The sequence below is a fragment of the Tursiops truncatus genome, chromosome 11 (genome assembly GCF_011762595.2).
Source record: "Tursiops truncatus isolate mTurTru1 chromosome 11, mTurTru1.mat.Y, whole genome shotgun sequence".
NCBI classification, from domain to species: domain Eukaryota; kingdom Metazoa; phylum Chordata; class Mammalia; order Artiodactyla; family Delphinidae; genus Tursiops; species Tursiops truncatus.
The window spans coordinates 10,906,936-10,926,904 of NC_047044.1; the positions used below are offsets into that span (position 1 = coordinate 10,906,936).

The 19,969-nt window shown below is 57.6% G+C and overlaps 1 protein-coding gene and 1 long non-coding RNA gene across 8 annotated transcripts; one reads left to right on the top strand and one right to left on the bottom strand.

Moving 5' to 3' along the window:
* Positions 1 to 718: 718 nt before the first annotated feature.
* KCTD17 (potassium channel tetramerization domain containing 17) lies at positions 719 to 12,549 on the bottom strand. Of its 7 annotated transcripts, XM_033866126.2 has the most exons (9): positions 12,332 to 12,549; positions 11,036 to 11,144; positions 8,623 to 8,714; positions 7,555 to 7,650; positions 5,688 to 5,813; positions 4,239 to 4,329; positions 3,977 to 4,051; positions 3,544 to 3,634; positions 2,435 to 2,632 (listed from the first exon to the last, which is right to left on the bottom strand). In XM_033866126.2, the coding sequence occupies exons 1-9, from the start codon at positions 12,524 to 12,526 to the stop codon at positions 2,563 to 2,565; spliced, it is 945 nt and encodes a 314-aa protein (XP_033722017.1). In that variant the 5' UTR covers positions 12,527 to 12,549; the 3' UTR covers positions 2,435 to 2,562. The 7 variants fall into 7 exon arrangements, with proteins under 7 accessions (XP_073644307.1, XP_073644308.1, XP_073644309.1 ...); XM_073788206.1 differs by lacking the exons at positions 3,544 to 3,634; positions 3,977 to 4,051 and having other exon boundaries at positions 719 to 2,632; positions 4,239 to 4,371; positions 12,332 to 12,548; XM_073788207.1 differs by lacking the exons at positions 3,544 to 3,634; positions 3,977 to 4,051 and having other exon boundaries at positions 719 to 2,632; positions 12,332 to 12,545.
* On the top strand, positions 11,139 to 19,715 carry LOC141275816 (uncharacterized). The gene is made up of 2 exons (XR_012324194.1): positions 11,139 to 11,656; positions 12,204 to 19,715. It is a non-coding gene; the product is annotated as an uncharacterized lncRNA (long non-coding RNA).
* Positions 19,716 to 19,969: the final 254 nt, after the last annotated feature.

Sequence of the window (19,969 nt, forward strand, 5' to 3'; positions counted from 1 at the left end):
AGTGGAGCTATGAATTGACCCTGGGCGCTCTGGGAAGCCGTGGAAGGCTCTAGAGCAGGGAAGTGACCGACACAGGATGGATTCCCATTTTAGAACCACCACCGGCACCAGCCTGGAGGAAGTGGGAGGCAGGGAGGCCGGTAAGGAGGCCACTGTGGAATTCCAGGGAGAAGAGGATGGATCCTGGATGGAGCAGGGCAAGGAGGATGGACATAGGGTTGAAGGACCCTTACTGTCCTCCAGGTGCCTCAGTGGATGGGGTGACATGAGGGAGGAGCCACCCAGGACCACTCCCACCCAGGGCACCCGGGGAGGGAAAAGCTCTGGGAAGGTGTCATGAACTTGGGATGCTTCTGGGAGGGAGATGTCCAGGAGGCAGGCGGAGCTTGAGAGAGGTTTGGAGGAGGGATTTTAGAGCTGCCCTGCAAGGACGGTGGTCCAGGGAAGACGGAGGAGGTGGGGGAGACACAGACTGCAGACGTGCGGGTCCGGAGGAGGCTGAGGGGAACTGAGGTGGGTGGGATCTTAGCAGCCAGGGCTGTGGCCTGAGTGGGAGTGGTCAGGGAGGCCTACAGGGCCGGGCCCTGGTGGAGGGGAGGAAGGGGGGTGTCAAGGGCGGACAAGTCTTTCTTGGAGCCCGGCTGGGAGGAGAAGGAAGCGGGGAGCCTTGGAGGGGGCCTAGTGTCGAGAGGGTTTTCAAAGGTAGACAGGGAACGGCCATCGCATCCATGTGTGGAGAGCCCTCCACCCGCTGGGTCCTGCCTGTGGAGACGCTATGGGGGGACACCTTTGGGGTGGGGGCAGGACTACCCCGGGTGGCCCTCAGGGATCTCAGAGGGGGAGAACACTGCTGGAGGGTGCTTTGCTAAAGTGCAAATTCATGGCCATAGTAGGAATTAGGGGGTAGGGGGTAATCTGTCCTTTTAACAAGGCTCCTGGTAACTCTTTTGCAAGCAAAGCTGGACACAAAAAGCGAGGTCAACTTCAGAGAGCCGCGTGGCCCCAGGGCGAGTGGTGAGGTCCCCCCGGGAGGCTTCGGTCAAGGGGAGCACTGCTTTGCAGAGATGTCCCCTGGCAGCGCTCAACTGCTGGGGGGCGGGGCTGGGGAGCCAGGAAGACACTCAGTAGGACCTGGGAGGTGAAGGAACTGGCCAGGCGGGGTGGGGGTCCCGTCAGACTCTGAGAGAAGATGGAGGGGAGACTGGGGGTTGTATTTCCTAGGACTTGGGGCAGAGGGTGGAGGTGACCAGAAGCTATCACAGCAGGAAGCAGAGGGGACGTCCTGCTAGGTTAGGAGGGAGCTGAGGTGGTAGGGTGAAGCCAGAAAGGAGAGCACCTTACCTGAATGGCGAGGTGAGACTGGGAATTGGGACGTAGGGAGCCAGGCTTGGGAGGACCTGGTATTCTGATTCCCAGAGGCCCAATTCCCTAGCCCTCAGCACCCCAGCTAACCTAGGTCTGCCTGGAGGCTGGAAGAGACCTGCGTGACTCCAGGGGGCGGGGCCTTAGAAGTCACCTGGTCCACCCCGTCACTTTACTGTTGAGGAAACTGAGGCCCAGAGAGGGGAAGGTACTTTCCAAAGTTCACCCAGCCAGGCAGAGCTGGTACCCTCGGTGTCCGGCCACGGGACAGAGGATGCAACCGTGATGTGCACCCCCCCAGCACACACGGGAGAGTGACAACAGGGCGGGGTCCCTGGGCTTTATGAAAAAGCCCCATTACCTTTGGGCTGTCTACACCACCTGTCCCCAAACGTGGCCCAGAGAAAGAGAGGGAGACAGCCGGGCTGGCTGTTTCTTCAGGTTTTATTACGCGGTGGTGTTGGACACCGCTGGGAAGCAAGTATCCAGCTGGGGAGGCCGTAAATGCAGGAGGGGCCCCTTGCTCAGCGCCTGCCACCCCAGACTCTCCCTTTCCCTTGTCACCAGCTCCTGAGTGGCCCCGCTGCCCCTGCTGAACCAATGCCTCCCTTCCTCCTGGCCAGGGCACTGTGCGGCCGGCAGTACAGACAGCAGGGGCGCGGGGAGCAGGCAAGGTGAAGGCCGAGTCACCCATCCCCTCCTTCAACAGCGCTAACGCCACGCCCTTCATCGCCCACCAGTCCCTCCATCTCCATCCTGGGCCGGGCAGGTCCGAGTCTGCGCCTTGTGCCCCCCCCGAGGGCTTTCGGGGACCTTTGCTCCTCTCGTTAAAATCACAGCAAACCTGAGGTAGGTAGGGCAGGACGTGAACCCATGTGACAGACAGGGAGACCAAAGGAGGTGATGGGACTGGGCTGCGGGGGGAGCGCATCTGCCATGCAGCGGGGGGACCTGAGGGAGGGGACGTAGGGGCCTGGGAGACACAGCTGGACAGCGCCACACTTTGACCACCCGCAGGCGGCTCCGCCCAGGGGTCCCAGGGCCCACATCAGGCCTTGCGAGGTCCCAGTGGGCCCCCACCCGGCCCCCGGAGGCAGGGGTGAATCATAGCCCCGCAGGTGTAGACAGAGGTGACAGCGGGGAGAGCTCTTCCTCCGCCTCGGGCTGGGGGCCCACCCCGTGGTACAAAAATAAAGGATTTCAGAACGGAACCCGAAGTCCCTGGAGGCGATCCAGGGCCTCACATCCGGGTGCCTCTGGCTTGTAACAGCTAGAAAATAAGAGGGGGCAGGGAGACGGGGTGGGGAGTGGTCAAAACACCGGGAGGAGGATGAGAGGGTGAGGCCGGTGAGGAAGGGGTAGTGCAGGGCCAGGAGCAGGGTGGAGAGGAGATTGGAATGGAGGGAGGGAGGGGTGGGGAGAGAGGGAGAGAGAAAGAGTCAGGTGAGTCACGAGGTCCTTTCTGGGAGGAAGGAGGGGGGCTGAGGCCCAGAAAAAGTGTATTCAGAGCTGAGCAGGAGGGGAAGCGGGGAGAGGACCCAGCTCGCCCATTCGGGGGCCCCATGCCCCACCTTGGGCCGGGGATTGGCTGCCTAGGAGGCCACATCCTGCCAAGGCTCTGGCCAGGGGGTCGAGGCCCAGAGGCTGGTCACCACTGTCTCAGGCAGAAGGTCACAGAGAGCAGCTGTCCGTCCCCATGTTTGAGGCAACTGTGGCCCAGAGAGGGACAGTGACTTGCCCAAGGTCAGAGAGCAGGCAGATAAGACTGAGTGGGGGCTTGTGGGCACCTGGCCAGGGCTATTTCTGCCACAGCCCAATCCTCAGCCAGCTCCGGCTGCCTTCTCCTAGGCCGAGGGAATCCAAGTGTGGCCTGTCCTTCCCACCCCCGCAGCAACAGGGAACCCAGTGCCTCGAGGCTGTGATGCAGGGATGAGGTCAGGGCACCTGGCTTCCGTTTCCCTTCCCTCCTTCCCAGTGTGGCTCTGATGCTGCTGGGCAGGTGGGAAAGAATTTCCTCCCCCTTTTGTCTCATCTCAGAGCCTCATCCCCAAGGCCAAGATAGGCTGAGAGACTTGGGGGAGGGGAGAAAATCAGCCGGAAGTTCGGCTCAAGTCCAAAAATACAAGAGATGAGCACCCTCCTGGCTTCCGCCCCTGCCTCCAGCTCTGCCAAGCTACAAACCAGGCGTGGCAGCTCTGGGGGCGGGCGAGGGGCCCAGGAGAAGCCCTCACCGCAAGCGCAGCCTCAGGTCTGAGGGGGCGCAGACGGGAACCTGCAAGGAGGAAACGTGAGGAGGTGAGGCGCTGCAGCAGGGTGGCCCGGCCTCAGATGTGCCCGGCGGGGTCGGCGGGCACCAAGGAGGTGCAGCTGTGCCCCTCTGCCCCGGGCCCGGAGGCGGGAGGTGGCAGAAGGGGTGCGGGAGGCGGCAGGCGGGATGCTCTGGGATGCGGTGCCGGGGCACCTGGGTGGAGGGCACAGGAGACTGGGACCACAGCAGCCCCGGGATGGAGGTGTGAGCAGGCAGAGAGAAAACCCGGACAGGGGCAGAGAGGGAAGAGGCAGGGTGCAGATGAGATCCAGGAGGAAGAAGAGGTGGATGAAGATGAGGCAGGACCTCCGGCGGGAAGCGGAGGAGGAGGAGGCGGTGGTGAGAGGGAGGAAAGGTTAGCGGGATCCTGAGATGACTGGGCTGCAAAGAGAAAGTGAGAGAAGGGATGGTTATGCAGGTGAGGCGCCAGGCACGCGGCTGAGCTAACCCTGGAGGGCCCGCCCCCCCGGCCGTCCCGGGACCCCAGGCTCCGCAGCGGGCTCCGGCGGGGAGCCGGCGGGAGGCACGGCCTTTATTAGCGATCGTTCTCCTCGGGGGTTGGCTGCACCTTTCTGCTGCGTATCTGCCTCCACCTCCACCTGCACCTGTGCCACCTCCACCTCCTGCCGCTGCCGCTCCTCCAGCTGCTCCTCCGCGCGCTGTGGACCAGCCGGCAGACCCAGGGAAGAAAGAGCGCAGAGCTAACGAGGGGGCCGGGCCCGCTGGCGGCTGTCCCCGCAGGCCCCCATCTCAGCGTGAAGGGGACGGGCGGGGGGCACCTCCCGGGGAGGGGAGTGCTACAGCCACAGAAGCCGGGGCATCTTGTCGGATCCCCGGGGAAGCCTGCGAGGGGCCTGGGGGAACCAGCAGAGGGTGGGGTCCTGCTGAGGATGCTCACGGTGGGCCTGGCTGCTGGGACGTGGAGCAAGGCTGGGGGAGGGGTGTCAGAGGAAGGGGGTGGGTGTGTGGCCAGGGCAGCCTTGAGGGCTGCCTGGGAAGGCCTCGTTTTAGGAGGACCGACCCAGAGCAGAACTGAGGCCAGGGGAGGCCCGGGCAGATCCGAGATGTCGGCAGCAGGCTCTCGCACCCCAGGTCCTGAGGCCTCTCCCAGAGACGCAGGAGCCGCCAGCTCACCTTGCGTCCTTGCAAGGCCGCGCCGGCCGCTGGCCCCCATGGGGCTGGGGTGGGCAGGGGAAGCCACAGCCCAGGGAGGCAGACGGCCAGACGGGAAGCGGAGTTCCTAAGTCTCCGGCACATAGGGACAGGCTCCTAGAAGGAACGGTCTCCCTTCTTCCCAGCCTGCCTAGCTGCCTGCCCCACTGGTCCTACCAAAGGCCCCTCAGGCTTCCAACCAGCTCTGCGTCCAGGGTGGCAGGACCTCCGATGAGCCCCCTCCCCCCCAGCCAGCTGATGCTGCCTCACAGGCCAAGGTGGAAACACAGGGCCGGACCCCAAGGGCTCCAGACCCCTCTGACGCTGAGTCCTAGGAGGGAGCCTGCGGGAGGGGCGGGATTAACGGTTCAGCTTCCCTGCCCCAGCCCAGGCCCCTGGGAAATAAATGGGCCCTTTGGATCCCAGAAGTTGCAAGCTGGGGGTCCACCCCTCTCACTCCTCTGAGAACACAACCAAGGTGCCCAGAGGGGGCGGGACTAGTCCAAGGTCACGCAGAGCGCTCACACCACGCCCAGACCCCTAGTCCAGTGCACTCCCCCTTGTGCTACGCTGCCCCGTGGCCGCCATGCGACCACCATCCAAGTGGCATCTAAGTCCACCCTCGCCGTGCCCTGGGGATAATCTCATCTCGTTGTCCCCCAAGTCTGGGCCTGGGTAACTGGCGTGAGCAGGCAGGACGGTGGGTGGCATGGGATGGATGGCATCGGCTGTGAGCAGGGGGTCAGGCGTGTGCAGCGGGAGGGAAAAAGAAGCTCGGATGGCTACGTGGAGGGCGGCGAGGGGTGGGAGGAAAGGCAGGGAGGCCGAGGTTGGGGCAGGGCAGGGGCTGGGGCAGAGGGCTCACCTTGGTTTTGCGGCTGGACTCGGAGCTCAGTCCGTGCGGGGAGCTATAGAGCTCCTTGGACACCACGCACAGGAACTCTGCCTGGTCCTCGCTGCCGTAGTTGTAGGAGGAGCCGATGCTCACCAGCTGGAGGGGCGGAGCATGGGGAGAAAACGATAGGATGGGGTTGAGGGGACGGGGTGGGCGGACACCGGCACTTGTCAACTGTGCCCTGACCTTGCTGTCCCATTCAGGCCCGTCCCTGGGTTTCCGGAGGAAACAAAGTCAGAGTCCTCTCCCCCTCCGCCCCCGCCTATGGCTCTGGGCTATTCCAGGGCCAGGCCCCCCGACGTGGCTTGGCTGGACCTGGTCCTTAGAGGAGGAGGGTTAGCACCGCTGTTCCTCTCCCATATCTAGCAGGCAACGTCCTAAAAGCAGGCAGAGGCCTGTAATGGGCAGGCTGTCTCCCTCTGTCAGATGTGGCTGAGGCAGCCCCAGAACCAGGCTGCAGGATGGGGTTGGCATGACCTGGTGGAGCTCCATAGAATATTCTGTTCACTGTTGGAAGCAGAGGTAGAACAGGTCGCCCGTTCCTTACGCCAGCGGTCCCTGACTTGCCCGCTCAGCCTTTGAGAGCCCATGCAGTTGCCAAAGACTCCCTTAGGCTTTCAAGAGTGGCCCCACCTTTGTTCTGGGGTCCCTAAAATAACCACACCTGCAGGGCCCCTCCCGACTGATAAAGGTCCTGCACATGGTGGGTCTCGTTCGGCCCCCAGGAACCCTCATTCTGCAGACAGACAGGAAAACTCAGCCCCTTCGGCAGACGAGGTTTGGAGAGGTGGTCAAGTCCCACAGCCAGGAAGAATCTGAACGTGAATGGATTCAAATTCAGGATTTGAATCTGGGACCCCGAGTCCTCTCGGGGGTCCTATAGACTTAAATGCTTCTATTAATTCATAGGATGCTAGCTGGCTCCAAGGTTTAGAGGCCTACTCTGGGCTAGGGACTTTATCCACGGTCCTTCTAATCTACACAACATTCCTGCAAAGGAAGCACTACTGGTCCATGTCACAGATTAGGAAACTGAGGCCCAGAGAGATACGCCTTGCTCAAGTTCACACAGCATGTCAGCGGCGAGGTCTAGATATGAATCCAGGCTTCCGGCTCCTGGACTGGACTAGTTCCTCCATCCTGCCCGGCCATCCTGGGAAGCCTGGCCTTCTTCAATCTCCAGGTGCAAGGGAGCTTGTAAGGATAAAGGGTAACCCAATGCTTCCCCTTCTCTAAGGGCAAATTTGACCTTGGGTTAACTTGTGGCTCTGATCCTCTGGAAACCTCAGAGAGGTGTGACGTCAGCTGCATTACTAGGGCAACACCGTTTATGATAAAAATCTCTCCTGCTGGTAAACTGCATAGGTACTGGGAGGAAGTACAGGTCACCATAAATACCTCACGGGAAGCCGCTGCTCTGGGCTGCCCTGAATGTGGCAATGCTTGGAACTGGGCATGTCCCTCGCGGGGACCTGGAATCTATGCCTGTGGAATTGTTACACAAGGTGTGGCCCCAAGGGGACCTCCGCTCTCCTGTGTGGATCTTGTCTCCTCGCACCAGAGCTGTCGCTTGGGGGCCAGAGACTCACACACTACGGTGTAGACCACTACCTGGTTGCTGGGAGGACTCCCATTAAAGATGATTCCCAGGAGCTGCCCTGCGGCCACTGGGGCTTCCCTCCTCTCTCCTTCCTGGTCAGTCTGCTGCCAAGTGTGGCCTTTCTGAATCTTGTTTAGTCTGTCTTAAGACCCCGGGTGGGGGCTGCAGTGGGCACCCCAAGGCTGGGGCTGCGGGAAGGGAGGGGCCTGCTTTGCCTGGGGGTGTGGCCCAGCCCACCTGCTCGAAGCGCCAGCCGTCGGACATGGTGGAGACCATCTGCGTGAGCTCCTCCTCCTGGCACTGCAGCACGCGGTACACGTGCTTGGGTGGGACCTGCAGGCAGAGGGGGGACGTGGAGGGCACCTGTGGGAGTGCCAGGCACCCCGGGGGCGGGAAGAGCACCTGTCCTCCCCCCACCATCTACCCCCAAGAAGGACAGAAGTGGGGGAGGGGAGATGGGAGCCATGTTCTGAGTACCTACTATGTGCCAGGCACTCGACGTGCATGTTCTCACTTAATCCCTCCAAAAGCCCTAGGAGTTATGGGATGTTCATGGAAGTTCAGAGAGGGTCAGTTACTTGCCCAAGGTCACCCAGCTAAAGAGTAGCAGAGCCAGAATTGGAACACAGGTGATACAAGTGGGAAAGGAGGAGGGGCTTAGGGGACATCCTGGGGCACTAATTGAGGCAGGTCCTCCAGGGGACGCGGGGCACCCTCTCTTCAATCTCCTGGGGCTGGGAGACGGTGCCTCACTACCCATTTCCCACCCTCCACGTCTCCCCCAAGGTGGGCAGAGAATCTCTCCAGCTCCTCCTACAGCCTGGCCACTTAGGCCTAGGGTCCAAGCTCAGAAACTCCAGCTCCAGAAGCTTGTGCCGTGACCTCCAGGGGACCACCTGAGCCCATGAAGTGGACGATGTAATAATCCCACATTGCCTCCCACAGGGGCCCCTGTACCTCCACAGGGACCCCATTTTGCCTGGGAGGAAGGGAAGGGTGGGCAGTTCTCAGCACCTCTATATTCCACAAGAGGAAATCAAGGTCCAGAGAGGGGTGTGATTGGCTCAAGGTCACACAGCAAACAGAGCCGAGGCAGGGAAACAACCCCGAGTCCGTCTCCCAGTCTGGGGCTTTGCTGAACAGTTTGGGAGCTGGACAACCACTCCTCCCCTTATAGGAGAGCTTGGCCTCGCCAAGGAAAACTGGCTCTGCCTCTCCCAACCTTCCTCCTGACCCCCCTCCCCCGTCCCCGCCACCCCCTGCCCTGGCCAGGGATGCCGCCCCGCCGCCCTGCAGCCCCCCGACCTGTGTGACGGTATAATCCTTCTCCTCCATCCGGTCTTTGATGATCCGGATCAGCGGGCCGATGTTGTAGAACTCCGCTTCCTCCAGGACCCCTGGCACAGACAGAGCAGCACCCCACCCCCGTCACTCCCACTGCCCCCGTGCCCCGTTCTCACCTTGTCCCCTCCCCCTCCACCCCCTGCTCCAGTCACACAAGGGTGATGAGCCTCTGAGTTGGGGTCAGGCAAGAGGGAACACTTCCTTCCTTGGGTCCCACACTCCCTGTAGTAGGGGTGAGAGGCTGCCATTCAGGGGCACTATATCCCTGCTGTGCTGAGCACAGGACCCAAGGGTGGCTGCCAGCCCTCTAGTCTGGGGCTGTCCAGAGGCAGTGGGCCCGTTGGGACTGGACCCTATGCCACAGTGAGAAGGGGCTTGGGTGGCTCCCGATTACATGTTCCCATTTATGAAGCACATGCTAAGTGCCAGGCACCGTGCCAGGCATGTCACACTCTTCACTGCAGTTAATTCTCAGCACAAGAAGTAGGTACTTTCATCACCCCCACTGAACAAACAGGGAAACTGAGGACCAGGCAAAGCAGCAGCTGTGCAGGGCCACACGCCTGGCACTCGGCAGAGCTGGGATTCACACTCCAGTTCCTCTGCCTCCTAAACGCATAATCTTCGTGCACGTGCACCTCTCCAATCCCTACACTTCACAGTTTGCAAAGCCCCTCCCGTGCTCACCACAAGCCCCAGGGTCATGGAGGAAGCAGGCGTTATTGTCCCCATACTGTTAAGGAGACCGAGAGTCTTAGAGACTGAGCGAGTGCCCTCTCCAGTGAAGGGGACAACCCTCGGCCTTAGGACTCCCCTAAGCTCCTGCGGGCGGGGCAGAGACACTTCCTGTCCTTTCCATGACTGGACTCTGGGCTCCCCGGGGACAGGGCCCATGTCTGATGTCCCCGGCGCCCACACCCACCTAATACAGAGGACACAGTGAGCGAGTGTTACTGCCAGGATGCCCCCTGTGGAGCCCTGCAGATGACAGACAACTAACTCTGCATCACGGGTCCTCAGTGCCAGGCACTGTGCTCAGTGACGCACTTGCATTAGCTCCTTTTATCCTCACAGCAGCTCAGCAAGGTGGGTGCTGTTGTCACCCCATTCCGCAGATGCAGGCATGGAGGCACAGAGGGATAAGTGACTTTCCAGGTGTCACACAACTAGTCAGTTTCCCCCTGGATCCCCTGGCCCCTTGGATCGGGGCTCTAGCCCTGTCTAAAGGTGCTGGGAGTGCCAGGGCTTGACAAACCCAGAACCTGTAAACAGGTGTTGGCCGTGACGCTGGAGTGTTTACCTGCCCTCCCCATGGGACCTACTCCTGGGCCCAGGCCACGCCCATGGTACCTGCTGCCCCAGGGGCTGCCGGGAAAGCTGTGGGGCTCCGCAGAGCCGATGCCTACAGCGGGCTCTGATTTTGAAGCTGTGGCCTTCTGGGGAGCCACCTGGCTTCTCGATCATTGTGTCCCACAGGGGTCAGGAGGGAAGACCGTGGGCCCGAGTGAGGAGGGAGGGGCTGTGCTAGACACCTCCAGGGTACAAGCCCCGGCACTCAGGACATCTGGTTTTCCCAGAACATGTCCCTAATGTAGATCACCGCCCCTCCTTCATATACACAAGTGGAGACTCAGAAAGGAGAAGTGACATGTCCAAGCTGGCCTGGCTGGGTCAGGTGACCCAGAGCCACACCCTGTGCCCTACGGAAAAGTGGACTTGGCACCCCTTGCTCCTGGCAGGGGCTCTGCCAACAAGCCTTTCTCCCAGGCAGGCATCCGGTCTTTCTCCCCACTGTCTGTTGGGCCCAGAAGTGGGCATCTACAGGGCCTCAGCCAGCCAGGCCTGGGAGGGACCAAAGCCCTGCTGGAGAGCAGGCTCCGCCCACCCCTGCTTCACCCACAACTGTGCTGCAGGGGCTGCCCGATCTGGGCAAGGAGTCACCCACTCGACACACCTGCGGACCCACGTGAGCCCTCACCACGCATCTGAGATACCCCATCACCCAGACAAAGAGAGCCACACCTCTCCCCATGGCCATCTCCACCCACAACTGGCTTCCCAGAAGGCCAGGGGAAAGGGCATCCCTGCCCAGCCTCACTGGCTCCCTCTATCCTCTGCTTCCGTGTTTCTGTCACCTCCCCAGCAGCACCCAGTGGAAGCATGGGCCAGTCACCTTGGCACAGTCCCTAGGCTCAGCCTGGACACAGGCTTTGGGAGTCAGTCCTCTCAGGAATGAGAAGAAGCAGGAAACATGGAAGAAAGCAGATGTCCCCTGAGGACAGCCGAAATGGCTCTGCGCCTCCACAGGAGGCCCCGGCAGACTGCAGAGGGCAGGGCTAGGGTATGGGCCCCGGCCTCCCCGGGACCAACTCACCCTCCTCAGCCATGTCCTTGTCCAGCACCAGCTTGCCATGCCGGAGGAAGTTGAGGATGGGCCCGAAGTAGGTGGGGTCGCGGTCGATGAGGTAGGCCCCGGTCTCATCCTACAAAGGTGAGGGGCACAGGCAGTGAGAGAAGAGTGAGCCCCGCTCCCCTGCCTGACCTCTCACTTCAGTCTCAGTGAAGGATCAGAGGGAGGGCGGGAGGGGGCGGAGTGTCTGCTCTTCCCCGGAACAGAGTGTCCTGATGGAGTAAAAAGGCTTTGGGGTCAGATGCACCTAGGTTCAAACCCTGCCCCGGCTTTTTCCTGACTGTGTGACCTTGGGCCAGTGGTTTGGCCTCTCGGAGCCACCCTCTTCTTTCCCATAACTGGAGAGCATGTGAGTATCCAGTGAGGTCTGAGTGGCACCTGACCCAGCATAGGGCTCAGGGATTGTCCCTCTTGGAGGTTATCCCCTGAAGCCAGCCCTACACTGTCTCCACCAGATCCCCTGGCATTCTGGGGATGTTTACAAGTTTCCAAAAGAGCCACTATCTCATTGGATACCCTCAGCCTGCAGGGAGGCAGAGCAGGCATCAATACAACTCTACAGAGAGGAAACGGAGACATCACCAGGTGAGGGGACTTGCCCAAGGTCACAGCATCAGAGGGTCAGGCAACAGGAGAGAGGGGGCCTTAGAGGTCATCGCCAGGCCAGCCCTCTGGGGTTACAGACAGAAGGCTGAGCAGGATAGGGTTTGACCCAAGGTCATGCAGGAGGTTTGCAGCAGAGCCGAGATGGGAACCCAGAAATGGTGCCCCAGGCCAGCGCTCCTACCTGATGAAGCCCAGCTGAGAAGGCACCCCGGGATTTCTCCACCCAGCTCCCTGTACTCCAAGGCTACCCATACCCCAAAGGGCGGGGAGGCGGGGAAAAGCAGACTCAGTAACTCCTTCCGTGGTGCAGGAGTCCAGTTTGGGCAGAAGAGAATGCCCGAGGTGTCTGTCTCTTCCCACAGCCCCAAAGGAGGGGGAGAGTCCCCGTCCATCAGCCTCCTGGGTTGGGAGCCCAGATCAGCGCTCAAAAACTCCAAATGGGCGCAGCCCGGCGTTGTCCTGTTGCCACGGCAATGGGCACATCCCTCACTCTCCGATCCATTTCCTTCTCCCCTCCTCCGGCCAGTTCTTCCCGCCTCCAGCTCTTCGGAAATAAACCCAGCCAGGTTTGCAGCCCCGCGGGCGGGCCAGGCTGGACAACCAGATTCCGGCGACCTAAGGATCCCCGACCGCCGCCCACCCCGCGGGCCTCACCCGGTCAGACTGCAGCTCTTCCCCCTGGCACAGGCGGCTGAGGAAGGACTTCTGCTCGCGGCACAGCGTTTGCCGGGTGGTCAGGAACACCGTGCCCCCCACGTTGAGCCTCACCCACTTGCTCCAGCCGCCCGCCCCCGCCGGCGGCGCTGCCTCGCGGGCCTCCATCCTCATCGCTCTTCCCAGCGTCTGCATCCTGCCTGCAAGGCGGCTGGAGGCGGGCATGTACCGCGCGCCGGGCATGCCGGGAGTTGTAGTCCGCGCCGCCCCGCGTGAGTGTGGCCAGGGGTGAGGGTCCGCCGACGCCCTCTATCCCGCCTTCTCCAGCCCCGCCCTACTTTGCCCTTCCCGGGAGGCCTACGAACGGGAGTTCAGTAAAGTTCTTTGGCCAAGTTACTCTGTGTTTGGGAAGGTCAAGTTCGAGGTCACTGGGAAAATAGTGATACCCCAAATCAGCGGTCCTCCCATTTGATCGCCACATTGTTTCCCCTTTGTCCAGTTTGGGTTATCAAACAGCTGACAGGAAAAGGAACTTCTCCCTCCCCAAATTCCTATAGCCTTTACCTGTATCTGTTTTCTAATATTCTTCCATTCTGCCTTTGGGGGTGGGGGTGGGGTGAGGAGAGCTGGGCTCTTTCCCCACATAAATTCTTTGCGGACCCCACAGTCGGGCTTAACAGTTGTCTCAGCACCTTCTATATTCCAGATGCTTTATGCATCTATTATATTGGGTTGGCCAAACAGTTCGCTCGGGTTTTTCTGTAACATCTTATGGAAAACCCAAACGAACTGTTTGGCCAAGCCAATATTATTCATTGGTGCTTTTAGCAGAACTGTGAGCTCGCTGTTACTGTATCCACTTTACAGACGAGGACGCAGAAGTGAAGTGACCTGCTGGACTCACACAGCTGGTGAGTGGCAGGCTGGCATGAACCCAGGTGGGTTCCAACTGCATTTCCACCACCAAGGCCCCTTTCCTGCTCCTTGGGAAAGATTTCTCGGGAGGAAGAGTCAGAGGGTGCTGGATGAATGTTTGGAGAACTGGGTTTTCATCCTGGCTTTTGTAGGGTGAAGTGCTGGGAGAGGTCTCAGTTTACCCATCAGTAATTCAAGGGGGAAGAGGGATTGGTTCTGTGGGTGCCCTTCTGAGCCAGATAACTCAGAGGTGGGACTGCTATCGCGGGCCCTGCAGGATGTGGGAAGGGAGCAGCTCCTCATGTGGTTTGGGACCAGGGAGGGACAAGGGCTGAAGGGAAGCTGTCCTCCTTAACCTCCTTTCCTTCTCACTGTTTCGGTCCTGGTCCTGGATTAAGGGGGGAGGGTCTGAGGCTCCCCTCAGTGGTCTCAGTGTCACACACTGGGCAGCCTGGCCCTGCATGGCAGTGGCGGGGTGGGGAGGGGGCGGGTTCTGTTACCCCTCGGGCTCTGCTTTCTCCGTAAACCTTTACCCTCGGCAGGGAATGGGTCACAGCTGCTAGACTTCTGCTCCTGGGGACTCGTGTTCTCTTAAACACAAATCCAAGTATGATCTTGAGCAATTTCCTCCCTGGACCTCGGCTTTCTCTTTTGCAAAGCGGGAATTAGAATAGCTACTGGAGAACATTGTTGTTAAGATTAAATTATGTCGGTAGAACACCTGGCATAGCCCATGGCTTTTAGTATACTGAATAAATGAATGAGTGAATGAATGAAATGGGTTATAGGATATGAACTGACCTTGGAAGGTCAGCAGGACTCCTGGCACTTGGTGAGTCCTCAAGCACTGTCGGCTGAAACCAAACCAGAGCAGGGAATATTTCTTTTCCACTTAAGGGGTGTAGGCAGGGAGCGATGTGGTCAGATATGTAACTTGGATCACTGTGGGGGCTGCAGAGGGGATGGTTCGAAGCCCCAAGAGACCAGCCAGGAGGCCACCTGGGTGAGAAGTGGGGAAGCCCCAACCAAGGCGCTGTCAACTGGGCCAGACAGGAGTGGGCGGCTTCCGTGGATACTTGGGAGGCGGAAGTGAAGGTTGAAGGGACTGGGAAGGAGGGAGGAGGAGGAAGGAGGAGGGGCCACACGGACAGCCCTGGCTTCTGGCTTGAACCAACAGTGTTTCCCTGAAGCAGGAGAGGCAGATACGGGGAGTGATCAGCATTGAGGAGGTTGGTTTGGAGCCTGTATTTGCAGTGCCTGTGGGCCAAGCAAAAATTGTCCTTGCAGGTGTGATACGCAGGAAAGCAGCATGGACTGGAGAGGACAGGTGGGGTTGGCCCCAGCCTAGGGTGGGGAGGAACCTAGGAAGGCCCTCTCGGGGGGTGGCTCCAATGGATGAAGAGGATGGGGCAAAGTCTGGAGAGCAAGGAACAAGAGCCATACCCCAGAGACCGAGAAGGGGCAGTTTGAATGAACAAGTTCATATGAGGAGTGAAAGTTGAGAAGGCGGAAGTGTAGCATCATGGAGCCGCGGGAACCCAGGGCTTGCCTGACCCAGCCTGTTGCTGCAGATGTGACAAAGCCGGGGCCGGGAGGCATAGAAAACTTGCACGGCGTTACTCAGCGGATGTGGAGCAGACCCCAGGTTTCTCGGGCCAGCCCTCGCCCCCCTGGGGCTGCCTCTCCTGGCGAGGAGCATGGACCACGCAGTACACTTGGACAGCATGGAGCTTTTAAGCTAAGGAGTCATGTCATCCGTGTGGCACTTGGGGAAGTTTAATCTGGCATTGGTGCACAGTCGGGTTGGGGCGAGAACCTGGGTCCAGGAGGGAGAAATGGGTGTGACCTGCCCAGAGCCCCCTCCTCCTCCCTGCTCATATCCTGTTTTCTTGTGTTTCCCCCACTGCACAGTGATCCTTCTGAGGACAGACACCATCCCTGGGCTGCTGTATCCCAGGTGTCACTGGTCCTGGCTTAGGAGGGGCGAATGGAACAAAAACTCCCCAATGCTGGGAGTGCTTTTAGGACAGGGATTGGTCTTCTTCCTTCACACTGGCTTCCGCTGTATTTTATTTCACTGCTCAGTGCTTCCTATGTGCCAGATGCTATTCTAAGCGCATCACCCCATGTAACAGGTGTGCTCAGGGAGACAGGTGATAGCAGGAGCTACCCTGTACTCATCTAACATGCCAGAGACCGTGTCCCAGACATTCTGTAACAGCGACAGCAGCTGTCACCGATGGAGGGTTTACTCTGGACCAGGCCAAGCCAGTGCATAATTCTCACAACAGCCCCATGCAATTGATCCTGTTCCCACCTCCATCTTATGGAAGATGAGACTGAGGCTCCAACACCATGGGCCTCCCTGAGTGATGCTGGGAACGGCTACCAAGGGCAGAGCCGGCCCGCGAGCCTGTCTCATTGCCTCTGAAGTCCAAGACAACACGGAGTCTCGATGCACCCTTGCACAGGCGTTCTTAACCTCGCCAGGTACAGATGAGGAAACTGCACTCACATGGGTGGTCCAGCGCCGACCCGCTTAGCCGAGTGCCAGGGCTCATCACCGTCGTGGGCTGAGGTCCTGAAAGTGTCGGGGAGGCTAGGCCAGCACTTTTGGTCCCGGAGTGGAGGGGAAGGCTTTTGATGATCCAGTCTTACCCACTTCCTTCCTCAGAAACCCCCAGCTATCCCTAGACACCAGCATCCCCTCAGTAAGCATCTGAACTGTTCCCACCTGAAGAAACACCCTCCCTCCCACCAATCATCTTTCAGTGCCATGACTGTCTGTTGAGCACCGACTAGATGACAGACATCGAAACACAGAGATGAAGGCGCCAGAGGCGGTCCCTGCCCTAGACGGGGCTTCGGTTTGGGGGAGGTGAGTCTGAGAGGTTTTGACAAAACATGGAATCCCAGACGGTTCTGCTTGTAATCACAGACTGGTACTCTTCATAGTTTTATGCATGTATTCTCCATTTAGAGGATAAAACCAAACATCCACTTTCTCTGGAGATTGGTTACCCTGGAGGACAGCCGAACTTCAAATGCCGGCTGGTTGCACTGCCCCCTGCTGTCCCATTCTGGGAAGAGCAGCTCTCGGGTGTTTTTTTAACATGGCTCTGAAGAGGGCTTCAAAGTGAGACGGGACAGAGAGGTGATTAAGGGGCACAAAGCTCCCAGGTAAGGATGCCAGCCCAGGCTTTGCAGCTTGCTAGCTGGGTGATCTTGGGAAAGTTACTTAACCTCTCTGAACCTCAGTTCCCCATATCTCAATTGGGAATAATAGTACCTGGCTCATGCAGTTGTTGTGAGGATTCAATCAGATAACACGGGAAGCCACGTGAAGACCACTCAGCACACTGTCCGGGCAAAGCCTCAGTGCATCCTGGCTTTCGTGAAGCCAATCCTGCCACTCCGTCTATGGTCGTTTGGGCCAAAGATCAGAGACTGAGCCAAAGGATGTCCCTTAAGATCCATTTCCCATCGGCCAGGGATGAACCAGCCCAACAAACACTTCCCTGCTGGGGTCGGAGGGAGAGGCAGAGAGAAAGGCCACCCCGAATGACCCAGCTTCCAGAGCAGAGCGGCTGCCATTTCCTCACGCTAAACCCCCAAGACCTAAACGGACCTGGGAAACTCTCTACTGCCAGATAGAGCTGAAGGAACAGAAAATGCATGCTGAAGTTCTCACCTGAGCACATCACTGTGTCCTATTTTGAACCTTCTCATCTTCTAATCAGCGTCCCCCACATCTGAGGGTTTTGTTCACATCTGCTGTCAGTTCCACGACTAAGATGTCATTCGTCCCTGCTGGGTTTTTTGGATTCGGTACTCCTCTTCCCCACGTTCAGAATGTCAGAACATTCTGATAGTCTCAACTCTTCCTTTTTTGTGTGTGGCTTTCAAATCCACTCCTATCACTGCCTTGGCTGACAGTTCTGCCTCTTATCTGGGAGTGGAGGTTGTTGGTTCTGAGTCGGCACCTTTTCAGGTCACCTGAGCAGAAGAACAAGCATATCCAGTGAAAGAGAGTGTGTCCTGACCAGCCAGAAGTACTCAAACATGCTTTCAGAGGCCCGTGGTCCGGAGTTTGCATCTCTGCTCCATGGTTCCCTGGCTGTGAGACCTCGCTAATTAGTTATGTAACCTCTTCAACTCTCACTTTACACCATTTGCAATATTTACATCATAACATTATTCATACTTCTTAGTGTTATTACATGCAGTAAATGTTAGCTATTATGACTGAGCACCTACCATGTGCCACACCTGGGCTAGAAGTATTCCAGCCCAGATGGGTATTATTATACCCATTTTACAGAAGGGGCTCAGAGATAACTGGTCCACAAACTTGAATATCTATAAGATAACAAGTATGCTACAATGCATTTACCTGGAACTTCCTCTAATCTGTCAACAAATATTCACAGAGCCTGCCCCAAGCGCTCGATTTTAGCGTTTCCAAAATGAAGATGCGGACCCTACTCCCCTTGAAGAGCCCCTACTGTGGGCCTGTAATGTCTGCAGACTCCAGGGGCCGCCATTCGCATCGCGGAAGGGCAGCCAAGGGTCTGGAAGGAGGTGTGCCTTTCTCCAGTTTGCACAAAAGTGCAGCTGGGTTTGAACGTGCCGCTTTTCCCAGCCCGGGGCCCGGCTGGATGCCCTCAGCCTGCGCGCTGCTCTCTTCCACCAGCAGGCGGGGCCTCAGTGGGCTCCCGGCCGGTCTTGACCCTGCGGGACTGTGGCCGGCGATTCGGCTTCACCGGCAGGGGGCGCACCAGTCTGCCCGGGTCCTTGGGGGCCCTAGCACTGTTAGTATTATTCTGTATTTTGATGCTGAAAGTCTAAGAGTTGGTCAATAGGAACTCGTCTAAGCTGGCTCCTGTATCCTTTTTTAAAAACACTTTCTTAAAGTGCTTCACCTTTTTAAAAAATTGTGGTAAATACACTTAACATAAAACTGACCATTGAAGTGGTCCAGATTATGCCACTGTGGCAGAAAAATTATTTTGAGCTGAAGGCATTTGAGAGTAGGCTTTTTTCCTGAACTACTTTATCAGCCTAAAAGCAGAGACTCCCCAAAATCTCAAAAGAACTTGTTGTAAATCCCCTCTCCAGGAGCAACCAGGGAAAATTGACTCTTATCCTTGGAGACTGCAAGTCCAAACCACCCCTAAACAGACATTGTCTCAAAACTAAGGACCCATTTATCTTTCCTAAAAGTAATTTGTTTTCCCTTCCCTTTCCCTTACTAAAATAGTATTTAAGCCCCAAATTCCCTCCTTGAGTCATACTTCTTTGTGAACTCCCAGATGTACGTCTGTGATTAAAATCTGTCTTCTTTCAGGAATTCCCTGGTCCAGAGGTTAGGATTTGGCACTATCACTGCCAGGGCCTGGGTTCAATCCCTGGTCTGGGAAGTAAGATCCTGGAAAACGATCCAGGCTCACACTGAACTTTCCCCACCCTAGCACCTCCCGTTCCTTTCGATGCTAACAGTTTTTAGAGCCAAGGTAAGTTCTAGCTGGGCTCTTTGCTTCCAGGCCCTCTCATGGAATAGTTCCGGTTAGGAAACATGTGCGCATGCGTGCACGCGTGCACACATGTCTATTCGTATCTCTATCTCAGAAATCCTGAGTTCACACTGATACCTCCAATTCCAATCAGGCACCACGGATTTCATTCTAGCCTTCAGCCTTTCCATACTTGTTTTCCTCTCTCCAATACGGAAAATGTCAGTTCCCCGTATCTGCAATATATTTACTTATTTGCTCAGTTGTAATAGTTTCATAACTGGTAACCCATAACGCTGTGAAAAACAAACTTACTCACAAGAGTTCAATATTTATTTTCAGGTTTTTTTTTCTCCTGTCTTTTGACTGAGAGGATATATATTCGAAATAGCCAAAATACCACATTCAGGGAATTCCCTGACGGTCCAGTGGTTAGGTTTCAGTGCTTTCACTGCAGCGGCTCGTGTTCAATCCTTGGTTGGGGAACTAAGGTCCCACAAGCCGCGTGGCACGGCCAAAAAAAAAAAAGCCATGTTCAAGAGTTACTTGGATGGGTGGGGGGAGTTACTGGGTTAGTTCTCTTCCCCTATTCAGTGTGGTTATATTATCCATTTGAAGTAGAGGTAGGTTTACTTGTTCTATTGGTATTAACATTTTATTCCACCCATACTTGTTAATCTAATAAATTTTTGAGTGCGCAAAACATAACATAGTTCTTAAGGTCAAAACAATGCAAGAAGGCTTCCCTGGTGGCGCAGTGGTTGAGAGTCCGCCTGCCGATGCAGGGGACGTAGGTTCGTGCCCCGGTCTGGGAAGATCCCACATACCGTGGAGCGGCTGGGCCCGTGAGCCATGGCCGCTGCGCCTGCGCGTCCGGAGCCTGTGCTCCGCAACGGGAGAGGCCACAGCAGTGAGAGGCCCGCGTACCGCAAAAAAAAAAAAAAAAAAAAATGCAAGAAATCATATACAGAAAAGTAGAAGGTGTCCCCCCCATCTGTGCCACACTGTTCCCACCCATCCTCATAGGTAGTCAGTCTCATTAAATAAAGTTTCCGGTTTATTCTTCCTGTATTCTTCTTGCAGGAATTACAGATACACGCATATTTTCTTATTGCCCCTTCTTTCTTACACAAAAAGTAGCATCTTTTCCACTGCCGTTTTGCACTTAACAATACAGCCTAGAAATCAGGCCGCATCATTTTGTAGAGAT

Excerpts from the sequence above, each read along its gene's own strand:
- KCTD17 (XM_073788206.1), bottom strand. The coding sequence starts at position 12,526 with ATGCAGACGCTGGGAAGAGCGATGAGGATGGAGGCCCGCGAGGCAGCG. Across the intron at positions 11,145-12,331 it reads AAGAGCTGCAGTCTGACCGG|GATGAGACCGGGGCCTACCT; the intron begins GTGAGGCCCGCG and ends TCACCTTTGTAG. Across the intron at positions 2,633-4,238 it reads GGCAGATACGCAGCAGAAAG|CTGTTACAAGCCAGAGGCAC; the intron begins GTGCAGCCAACC and ends CTTATTTTCTAG.